The sequence below is a fragment of the Sapajus apella genome, unplaced genomic scaffold (genome assembly GCF_009761245.1).
Source record: "Sapajus apella isolate SASKATOON/1434 unplaced genomic scaffold, GSC_monkey_1.0 scaffold80, whole genome shotgun sequence".
Lineage (NCBI taxonomy): Eukaryota > Metazoa > Chordata > Mammalia > Primates > Cebidae > Sapajus > Sapajus apella.
The window spans coordinates 404872-416869 of NW_022437020.1; the positions used below are offsets into that span (position 1 = coordinate 404872).

General features: G+C 45.2%; 1 protein-coding gene across 5 annotated transcripts in view; it reads left to right on the forward strand.

The window, feature by feature from the left end:
• Nucleotides 1-11998, forward strand: part of SV2B (synaptic vesicle glycoprotein 2B) — a 188519-nt gene that overhangs the window by 149621 nt on the left and 26900 nt on the right. For all 5 annotated transcript variants that reach the window (XM_032252771.1, XM_032252766.1, XM_032252767.1 and 2 more), the window contains 4 exons: nt 1476-1565; nt 7789-7899; nt 8768-8856; nt 9628-9792. In XM_032252771.1, the coding sequence (XP_032108662.1) occupies nt 1476-1565; nt 7789-7899; nt 8768-8856; nt 9628-9792 (455 nt within the window). The remainder of the gene's footprint in view (nt 1-1475; nt 1566-7788; nt 7900-8767; nt 8857-9627; nt 9793-11998) is intronic.

Genomic DNA, 11998 nt, shown 5'->3' on the forward strand with positions numbered 1-11998 from the left:
TCACCCAGGCTGGAGCGCAGTGGTACGACCATGGCTCTCTGCAGCCCTGACCTCTGGGGCCCAAGCAATCCTCCCACCTCAGCCTCCCGAGTAGCTGGGACCACAGGCATGCATGCACCAACACACTTAACTAATTTGGCATGAGAGAGCTATGGTACAGTTTGTTGCTTCTCCCAAGGTCTCTTAGCTACACAGGGTCCCAGCCACCCGACAGCTGCACCTGTGTCCTGAGAGATGCGTCCCACAAACCTGCAATAGCAGGGGAGTCTCCTGCTTGCCGAGGTCAGACAGTGCAGGAGTGGGTGGAGGGGCAACAGGACCCCGTCTGCAGAACCCACTTACCTGCGTCCTTCCTGAGCCATCTGCAGAGTGATCCTCCACGTTGAATTTCCCTGTTTGCCCCTGTGATCAGGAGGCAGATGCCACAGGGAGTTTTGCACCCTTGGTTGGAATGAGTGTTCTGGGGCTGCTGTAGCAAAGTGCCACAAACTGAGTGACTTAAAAGAAGAAACGTGTCTCACAGTTTCAGAGGCTTGAAGTCCCAAATCAAAGCAGCAGCAAGGTCTTGCTCCCTCAGAAGACTGTATGGGAGAGTCCTCCCTTGGCTCTTCTTGGTTCTGTTGGTTTGTGGCTTTTTTGGCCATTTCTTGGCTTGCAGCTGCGTCACTGCAGTCGTGGCCTTCCTCATCCCATGGCATCCTCCCTGCATGCTGAAGGGCAGCAGTTTTAATGAATTGGGGCTCCACCTACTCCAGAATGTCATCATCTGAATTTAGCTAATTGCACCTGCCACAGCCCTATTTCCGAATACAGCTAGTGCTCTACTTAGGACCATGGTCGGGACCACGGACCGGTCGTAACACAATTTGGTCGTAAGTTCAGTAGGCTATATGTACAGTTGAAATGGTGCACGTGGAGACGGTAGTGCTGCCGGAAGCTGGTCCGCACTGTCGTACGCCCAGCTGGGCAGCGTTTGCGCTGCCAGACGCAGAGCAGTCATGGCTAGCGATTGTGGTCATAAAGTCGAATGGTTGTAAGTTGCATAGGTGGTAAGTCAATCAATACCTGTAAAGTCCAAATAAAGAACTTCATATCCTTTTTTGGGGGACACAATTTGACCTGTAACATGTTGCTTCTTTGCCTTGTCTCACCAGTGAGGAATGTAGTTCCCACATCCCAGTCCATTCAACCTTATAACTACAATTAGTTACTCAGAGTGTATAGTGATAATACCACCTAACATTTACGCCTTGAAAGCACAACCTTATTATCCTTGTAAAAATGGCTGGGGAGGGAAGCTTGTCCTGGTCACTCACAAGTCCTCGATGGTAATGAGTCCATGTTCTGTTGCCTCTGACCTCACAGGAATGCTCCTATCAGCATTCCCATTGAGTTTGGAGGATTTTCCATCCCTAATGAACAGAAGGCCTACTCAGTACTGAATTTTTCCCATGTCTTTTCTTGGTTTCACTCAGATGGGCAAACATGATGAAGCCTGGATGATTCTCAAGCAAGTGCATGACACCAACATGAGGGCTAAGGGGACCCCAGAGAAAGTGTTCACAGTGAGTATGGGGTTGCCTGCCAGTAACAGGGGGTTCTCCTCTTCACTGCTTTGCTTTGCTAAAAAGTAATTTAAGCACATGACAGAACATTTGTCAAAAGGAGAATAAAGACTCTGATATTGCTGTCACTTTATAATAATGATTCTTTGCATTTTGATGGATATCCTTCTAGGTTTTTCCTTAGGTTGCTAATTGTTTTTAAAAATGGTGCCAGGCACGGTGGCTCATGCCTTTAATCCCAGCACTTTGCAAGGCTGTATTAGTCCCTTTTCATGCTGCTGATAGAGACATACCTGAGACTGGGAAGAAAAAGAGGTTTAATTGGACTTATAGTTCCACATGGCTGGGGAGGCCTCAGAATCACGGCAGGAGGCAAAAGGCACTTCTTACATGGTGGTGGCAAGAGAAAATGAGGAAGATGTAAAAGCAGAAACCCCTGATAAACACATCAGATTTTGTGAGACTTATTCAGAATACTACCATGAGAACAGTATGGGGGAAACTGCCCCACGATTCAATTATCTCCCACCAGGTCCCTCGTACAACATGTGGGAATTATGGGAGTACAGTTCAAGATGAGATTTGGGTGGGGACACAGAGCCAAACCATATCAGAGTCTGAGTCCAGCAGATCACTTGAAGTCAGGGGTTCGAGACCAGCCTGGCCAACATGGCAAAACCCCATCTCTACTAAAAATACAAAAAAATTAGCTGGGCATGGTTGCCTGCACCTATTCCCAGCTACTCAGGAGGCTGGGGCATGAGAATCTCTTGAACCCAGGAGGTCGAGGTTTCAGTAAGCTGAGATGGTGCCACTTTACTCCAGCCTAGGCAACAGATCAAGACTGTGTCTGAAAAAAAAAATGGTGACAGTAATAAACAGATTTCTCTGGGGATAAGCATATGTATGAATATTTATATACACATATTATTATCATTATTATTTTGAGACAGAGTCTCACTCTGTCACACAGGCTGGAGTGCAGTGGTGCAATCTTGGCTCACTGCAACCTCTACCTTCTGGGTTCAAGTGATTCTCCTGCCTCAGCCTCATGAGTAGCTGGGACTACAGGCACATGCCACCATGCCAGGCTAATTTTTGTATTTTTTAGTAGAGACGGGTTTCACCATCTTGGCCATGCTGGTCTCAAACTGCTGAGCTTGTGATCTGCCCGCCTCAGCCTCCCAAAGTGTTGGGATTACAGGCGTGGCCACCACGCCCGGCCCATGTATACATATGATTTCACAGTATAGCACTCATTATCATTTTATGTTGTCTCCTAGTATTCATAATCATCATTTTAATAAATGGTAATGCTACAAACATTAGCACTGTTTTCCCAACATGTCTCTAATGTTGGAAGCTTATTTATCCGGTTTTATTTCCTTGTTTCTGTAAATATCAGTGCAATGAACCTTCTTATGCACATAGTTCCTTCCCCTTCATGTTCTGGGATTGTTTTATTTCTAGGAGTAGACTCCTAGAAATAAAAGTGCTGGCTCAGAGAGCTTGGTTATTTTTATAGCTCTTGAGATATATTGCCAAATTGTAATACATTTCAACTGGATTGTACCAATCTACAATGCCACAGACAATAGGGGACCCATTTCTTTTTTATTTTTTGAGACGGAGTTTCACTCTTGTTACCCAGGCTAGAGTGCAATGGTGCGATCTCGGCTCACCGCAACCTCTGCCTCCTGGGTTCAAGCAATTTTCCTGCCTCAGCTTCCCGAGTAGCTGGGACTACAGGCGTGTGCCATCATGCCCAGCTAATTTTTGAATTTTTAGCAGAGACAAGGTTTCACCATGTTGACCAGGATGGTCTCGATCTCTTGATCTCGTGCTCCACCTGCCTTGGACTCCCAAAGTGCTGGGATTATAGGCATGAGCCATGGCCTGAACCCATTTCTTTACACCCTTACCATCATCGGCTATTAGTCTGAATTTTGTTTCTTGCCAGTTTTAAAAGAAAGCAAAAGAAAACAAATAAACAAGAAACCCCCAGATAATTTCTATAAAGATGTCTTGATAGTTACAGAGATGCTGTGTTCCTGCCTGCCATGCTCTGACCAACCAGGAGGCTATAGGCAGCTTTTCTATAACTTCCCCTACTTCAAATCCATTTCCTCAAGGAAACTTTCCTGGAGTAACTCCCACCTAACTTTGATTCACTGCTTTTGATTTTTTAGCTTCCATAATTTCAATCTCCAGTAAACCACTTATCCTTGTTAACCTGTTGCTTAAAACCCCTGCATTTCAGGGAGGATCACACAGTAGCTAAGCATCTGCACCCAAAGTATCGAATCCCAGTTTTGAGATTTTGTAGCTGCGTGGCCTTAGGCAAGTTACTCTGTGTGCCTCATTTTTCTCACGGAGAAAAGAGGGATAATCGTGTCTAAAATGTGGCTATTGTAAGGATTAAATAAAACACCAAAAAAAAACAGTGCCAGCTTGGAGTAAGTGCTACACAGACATTAACCATTATGTGAAATGTTTTGACATTTTTTCATAAATTAACTCAAGTTATAAATTTGATGGAAAAATTCCTCAATGGCATATTTTCTTAATTCTAATGCTTCTAAAATATCTGAAGTATGGGGCCAATGCTTTTCCGGCAAATTTAAAAATAACTTTTATTTTAGCTTTAGGGGTACATGTGAAGGTTTGTTACATAGGTGAGCTCGTGTCACAGGGGTCTGTGGTACATATTATTTCGTCACTCATTATTAAGCCCAGCACCCAATAGTTATCTTTTTTGGTCCTCTCCCTCCTCCCATCCTCCACCTCCAAGTAGACCCCAGTGTTGGTTGTTCCCTTCTTTGTGTTTGTAAGTTCTCATCCTTTAGCTCCCATGTATAAGTGAGAATATGCACTGTAAACATTTATTAAGAAGCATAATGAACAGAAATACTCCAGATGAAAGATGTTGGCCAGGTGCAGTGGCTCACGCCTCTAATCCCAGAACTTTGGGAGGCCGAAGTGGGTGGATCATGAGGTTGAGAGATCAAGACCATCCTGGCCAACATGGTGAAACCCCGTCTCTACTAAAAATACAAAAATTAGCTAGGCGTGGTGGTGCATGCCTGTAATCCCAGCTACTTGGGAGGCTGAGGCAGGAGAATCTCTTGAACCAGGGAGGTGGAAGTTGTAGTGAGCCGAGATCACGCCATTGCACGGTAGCCTGGTGATAGAGTGAGACTCTGTCTTAAAACAAAACAAAACAAAACAAAACGAAACAAAACAAAACAAAACAAACACACAACAGAAAAGAAAGATGTAAAGGGTCACAGTGATTCTCCCATCTTCCATCCCTGCTGACTCTGTGATTGCCTGTAGTGCTTCCGCTGTGCTGCAGGTGTGGAAGCCACACATGGGTGAGGCTTCTGCATGTACCTGGCTCATTCCTGCCACCCTGCCCCTGCTGCCCTTTTCCATGGTCAGAGGAAGTCCAAGTTTCTCTCCAAGCTCTTGCTTATTTCTGGGAGATGTTTCCATGGTCTTCTGAATCTGCCTCCACATTGGCTGGATTGGTTTTTGCACTACATCAGCCTGGCCTGAAACACAGGAACACACATGCACATACACAAAGACATGGAGACACACACACAGACATAGGCACACATACAGAGACACACAGACACACCTGAAGACAGACAAACACACACAGGAACACACAGACACACACAGACACACATTAAGACAGACACACAGTCACAGACAGAATTCATACTCAGCATTTGGGGTTTAACGGGCTTGCTGAACATTTGTGAACAGAGGAATTGCATCACAGAATGCAGGCTTCCCCCTCCTTTCTCCCCTTTCCCTTTCAGTCTCTCCACCTCGTTTCCTCTGCCTTCTCTATTCTTCTCCCTTTGGAATAAAACCGTTTCTCCTTGCTTATGCGTAGTAGGTTACTAGCATTTTAAATCTGAGAGTGTCTTTTTGGGATTTCCCCATGCCTTGAGCAGTTATTAACAGATTTATTTCAAACGCACGCAGACTGTCCCAGGAGGAGTCCTGATAGAGAATTCCTCCTCACCCTGTTCTGCCCGTCACAAGCACACCATCAGCTCCTCCCAACTCACATCTTACTCTTGGACGCCTTATACAGTAGCTTCCATGTGGTGGTGCTCAGCCAGGCCTTTCCTAACTGTTGCTTCTGTAAAGACCCCTTCTACACCAACCAAATGGGCTTACTGCACTGGGAGCCCCGTTTTGGAGAAGCGATCCCACATTCTCTCCTGACAACACATTCTACTGTGTTCAAAGATAAACTCTGGCACATTAAAATCTCAGAGAGTTTATTTACGGAGACAGTGATTCATCTGTCGGGTGGCTCACAGTGGAGGTGGGTCAGGGCTTTGGCGGCGGAGCCCGAGGGAGAGGATTTTATAGGTAGAACATGGAGTCAGAGCAGAGAAGGCATTTGCCAGGTTAGAGTTTGAGCGATTGCCTCATTTGGATTATTCCAGTGGGAGCTTCAAGATAATATAGCCAGTGCCCACTCAGCCGACTGGGCTTGGCTGAGCTTGTTTTATTTTATTTAAAATTCTGACTTAGGTTTGTGCTTGATGATGTGGGAACCAAGGGCATTAGAGCCACTCCGGTTGAGTGGCCTCCCATTTAGGTATTTTAACAGAGGTAGCCGCCTAATGCTGAAGAATGAGATCTTAGCTAGGAAATCAATGAAAACTGACCGACACTAAGCTCAGCCTTTTATAGCAGAATCAGAGTTCCTCATTTTAGGGGTGGGAGTGTGCCTGGAGGAAGGGCGTTCGGGCAGAAATCAATGTGTGCAGGGCTATAAAATGTTGGCGTTTTGTCTCATCCCAGCATGCGTGCCAGTTACTAGGTTCTGAGGCATAACTTCTGCTTTCAGTTTTAACTCAGCAGGAAGAGCGACTTAAAAAGGTTATGGGCTCAGTGTTTTATGGTGACCTGATGATTATGTTAATGTTGTAGAAGTAAATGATGGGATGGGCTAGAAAAAGAAATGAAAAGTGAGAGACAACCAGAAAGCAGTAACTGACCTCAGAGAGCCAGCCTGCGGTTGGCGGTCAGGGGCGGGTACTCAGCCAGCTTGATGGCGTTACCTGTTTTGCTGTTGTGCGCTTCCCGTCAGCAGATGTGCTCATAGATGTATTCAGTGTCCTGGAGGGAGAGCTTAGGGCAGTCAGACTCTCACTTGGTGTCCATGCTGTGAGCCCTAGGTTTTACTGGCTCCATTGGCTGTCTCAGAAGCTCACAGTGAAACCTTTGGAAGGAGAAGGAGTTGAAGCGTTCGGCGGAGAATGCACCATCTGCAGGGCTGGGGTGACAAGATAATTTTGACTGAATCATAGACAATTGTTCTAATGAATCGAAAATTAGAGTGAGTAATTGTGCTTGAAGTCGTCAACACACCCACTCCCTAATCCCAAAGGCAGAGAGTGGTTTTTTTTCTCCAAAGAGCAAAGAATGGAAAAATGGACAGTAGAGTGGATATCTTAAGGTGTTGGGGTGTGGTTTTTAAGGTGCTGCCTGAGTTGGTGCTCACTTTCCCTCTAGCCACCTTTGGCTGTAGCTGGGGTTTGTAACATCCAGGAAGATACTGAATAGCCTGACGCTCAGCTCCAGCCAAGAGTTCTACTGCAGAGCCTCCTGTGTTAGGTGTGAAGTTTTCCTGTCTGACCTCAGGCGGAAGATCTTATTTGCAAAGGCTGCATATCTGTGAGAGGCAAGATGAGTCCAGGAGGCTCACGGTGTGGTTACATCCTCCTTGACATTTCAGGGAAGACAGCCTACGCCTTTAGCACATTCTCAAATGGGTGCCTGGCCCTCCCAAAAGCTTAAGAACCACTGTTTTTGGGGTTTAAAAAAGCATAGCCAAGCTGTCTTAGACCTAGTGCTCAGGAGATGATGAGTCTGCTGTCCACTTCCAGGGACTGCTTTCTCCCAGCAGAGTATCCAGTCCCATCTGTATTTCTCTTCTGTTGTCTCCTCATATCTTCAGTCCTTTGGCTGAAGAAAGAGATGGAGACACTCTTATGACTTGTCTTTATCTCTAGATGAAAGTTTATTGGAGGAGGTGATGGAAACGGGTTTTGATTTTGTTTTGAGTGCAATCTTTGAGAAATCAGACTCCTCTAGCCCTAAATCAGTTTAAATAGTTACATTCAACTACACATTGAAAACTGACACAAAGTGGGGTTCAGATTCTCTATATCCTATTTTTACTTTCCAGGTTTCCAACATCAAAACTCCCAAGCAAATGGACGAATTCATTGAGATACAGAGTTCAACGGGAACTTGGTACCAGCGTTGGCTGGTCAGATTCAAGACTATTTTCAAGCAGGTATGATTGGGAACTTAGGAGGAGAAGGCGGCTGTATGGGAGTTTCTAACCTGAGTGGATGAACAGTGCAGAACCTGAACACCCCCACCAACCTAGGGCATTGCATTGGAGAGGAGGCAGCCCTGGAGGGCAGTGTTTGGGTTCCAGCCCCGTCTGCCTCTAACTTGCTGTGTGCCCTGGAGCTGAAAACTCTATTTCTTAGTTTATTTTTCTTGTTCTTCTTTCCCAAGGCAGGGATTTTGAATGTAGGTAAAATGTGTAGTCTAAGTAAACATTCTTCTCTCTAGCAAATTTTAAAATAATCCACAATGAGGAAAAAGTGAGTGAAATAAACAACCTCTTGAGGGTTTTTTTTTTTTTTTTTTTTTACAAGAAACATTTTTCTAAACGGGCAATGCCATTTCTCTGGAGCAGTGGCTCCTACAAGTAGGGAGCCAGTCAGCTGTTGAGTGCTGAGGCAGCCGACCAGCCAGAGTCTGTTGGGACTGGATGGTCTTCACGGTGTATGGTCAATAAATGTTTGCAAAGTCACCCCTGCCCACAGGCAGGGTATAGAACTCAGTAGTCAAGACGACTCAGTGTCTTGCAGTCCTAACTCAGTGTGCTTTCAATCACATTCGTGGAATATTGTGTTCCTGGGGGAAATCCTATTGGACTGTTAGAGTATGAGGCCAGCCCGTAAGAAGAGAAGAGCCTTTCCTTGTTATGTGGACAGAGTTGCTGCTTCTAGGAGACAGCAGGGTACTCATTCTCTCCGTGGGTCCCTAGGCAACTTGTTAGAATATCTCAGTAATGAGCTCTTTGATTGTGAGAGAAATGAAGTCACGGATTCCTTTGTTTAACAATCCTTCTCTGGTGTGGGTTGTAGGTCTGGGATAATGCCCTGTACTGTATAATGGGGCCCTACAGAATGAACACACTGATTCTGGCTGTGGTCTGGTTTGCCATGGCGTTAAGGTAAGTTCTGTCTTACTTGAGTACCGTAATTCTCTTTGCCTCAATTGCCTCCTTTACACATTGACTGAGAATTTGTATCAGATAGGATGCTTTGCTTGCAAGTAACAGACAACCAACATTAGTGGCTTCTACAAAGAAGACACTTTTTGTTGTTGTTGAGATGGAGTTTTGCTCTGTAACCCAGCCTGGAGTGCAGTGGCACAATCTTGGCCCACTGCAACCTTCAGCTCCCTGGTTCAAGCGCTCCTGCCTCAGCCTCCCCAGTCGCTGGGACTACGAGTGTGCACCACCATGCCTGGCTTTTTTGTATGTTTAGTAGAGATGGTGTTTCACCATGTTGGCCAGGCTGGTCTCGAACTTCTGACCTCAACTGATCAGCCTGCCTCAGCCTCCCAAAGTGCTGGGGTTACAGGCCTAACCCACCATGCCAGGCCAGTGGGGATGTCTTTAGTGTTTCCCTATGCACTAAGAGTCTGGCAGATGTGTATTTTTTTACATGTTAAAGAGGTGTCCATCAGTCCCTAATCTATTGGTGTTTTTATCAGGAGAAAAAATTCTTTTAAGTCAAATGCCTTCTTAGCATTTATGGAAGTGGTCATGATTTCCCCCCTTGTATCTATTAATATAGATTTATATTATCAGATTTTCTGATAATGAACCAAATTAATGTATTTTCAATGAGTTTGATTTACATCAAACCAAGAATGTAGACCCTGATCATGAAAGAATTAATCCTGTTATTGTTCCAACCTTCTGCCTTCTCCACTCCAGTTACTATGGACTGACAGTTTGGTTTCCTGATATGATACGCTATTTTCAAGATGAAGAATACAAGTCTAAAATGAAGGTATTTTTTGGTGAGCATGTCTACGGCGCCACAATCAACTTTACGATGGAAAATCAGATCCACCAACATGGGAAACTTGTGAATGATAAGTAAGTGAGTGAGCACGGGCTTCCGCCCCATCAGGGTGACAGTCATGAGGACTGTTCTTGGGAGGGAGCCAGAGGGAAGATAAGAATCAAATATGGCTGGGAATGAGCGCCAAGGCTGGTGTCATCATCACAACTTGTCATGGCTGCCAGAGACTCCATAGCTCCCCTGGTGGCTGCGTCTGTGTTGTGCTGATGCCCCCCCCCCTCCCCCCCCCACCCCCGGCCCCACCCCACGTCAACTCCCTGACACTCTCATCTCCTGGCGAGAGCTATTTCATGCAAGCATGGAGACATTTGACTGAAGACTGTCAGTCCAAGAACTTGAACCTTTAATGGAAATTAGCAGAAAGCGATGACCCATGAAGAGTGCCTGCCCAGAGAAAGGGCATAAGTTTCTTACTGCTAAGAATCCTGAACTAGTCCAAAGCCTGAGTGTTGAACTTTTACTTTGACCCTAGAAGCTCTTCCATGCCAGGACTAGCAGAGCCCTGTGATTATTCTTTCACCTAATATTACTTTGGAGGGTTGATCAGTATGGTCCATAGTCAGCCAGGGGTGTTTTTTAGTGGAAAAAAAAAATCAGCAGAGGATTAGAGAAGTCCTGTTCACACCTTTGCGAGGCTCCTTCTCAATCCATGTTACTCCTCCTCCTCCTAGTCCTGGGCCTGATCAGATGAGCCATCCAGCCTGTTGTGCTTTAGGAATGCCTCTTTGAAACTGTCCTCTGAAACCCTCCAGATGGTTCAGGGCAGGACCTTAACCACGTGTGCCCAATGCCACATTACTCACTAAACTGAGCATTTGCGCCTCTGCTGTTTCCCTTCTCGAATTGTACTTAGCAGGTTCATCAGGTTGTGAATGATAAGTAAGTGGGTGACCATGGGCTACGCAGCAGCACCTGAAATGCCATGGCCCAGATAGCCCAGTGTCAGTGGCATTAACTGCCCTATAGTTACTACTGCAATGCAGGATTAACACCACCAATTCTCACCTCTGGTGAATGTTCTATCTCCCCGTCTCTGCACCCACATATACATCCAGTGTCTCAGTAAGTCCCTGCCCCTAGCAACTCCTGGCCCCTTTAGGAAAGGAATGACTGGTTGAAGTTCAGGAAGGATACCTCATTCAGTTTATTCTACATTGTTCTTATAGGCTAGACTTTAGCAAAGGCTCCCTGTTATTTAGGGGGAGAAAGTGTGCAATAAAAAGAAGAAAATTATTTCTACCAATATGAGGCCTTTGGGAAGGAAGGCTTAGGACCAACTATCATTGACGTGGGTTCAGATTTTCAGATTTTTTAAAATGCTGAAGCCCAGGTGCAGATATCAACATACTCATATACCCATGCATCCATACATCTCCTGCAGAGACATCTCAGAGTCATTATTCCTCTGCCCAGAGTGAACACTACAGGGATGGTGGCTCCAATGCTCACGGTGGTGGAAGGCAATTCCCCCAGGATGTTTCATTGTCTTTAGTATGTCAGAAGGTCTTGTGTCGACACTGCCAAGGAAGAAATGCCACCCTTGCTTTATTAGGATTCTTTGGAAATATTGAAAACTAAGGGACATTATGGATGATAGATGCCACCCACAGGATGACACCATTCCCTGCAGAGATGAATTCCCTAAAGGAGACCTCATTTCTGGAGTTCCCAATGTTTAGTGATACATTATTTTGATGTGAGTCATACTAATGGTAGCAGTGACAATGATAATAATGGCAGTGATGGTCACTATAGCAGTCAACATTAATAAGCATTGCTGCCTTACATAGATTATCTCACAAAACTCCAGGGAACAAGAAATATGCTTTCTCTTTTGCAAGTGGGGAAACAGAAGCTTAGATAGATTAACATCTTGCTCAAGATCACACAGCTAATATACATAGAAATATCCATCTCCCAAACCAGGCATTTGGACTCCAGATCTTGTACTCTTGACAAGTACAAATATTTTCTCATTGGGAAACTCTTCATTCCTACAGAGGCGCTGTTTTACGTGATACTTTCTACATTAAAGACAGTCCTTGTGATTTGTAAAAAGCAGGTTTTACAGTTCTGACAGCTAGGCAGAAAGTGGAAGCTTTTGATCCACTCTGTCCTTTTAACTTTGCTCAGCTTCTCCAGGCTTTCAGCAAACTGCTGGGTGAGAGTGAGGAGTAAATAGGGAATGAAGAAAGCAGTATTGAAAGTTGTGGATGATGG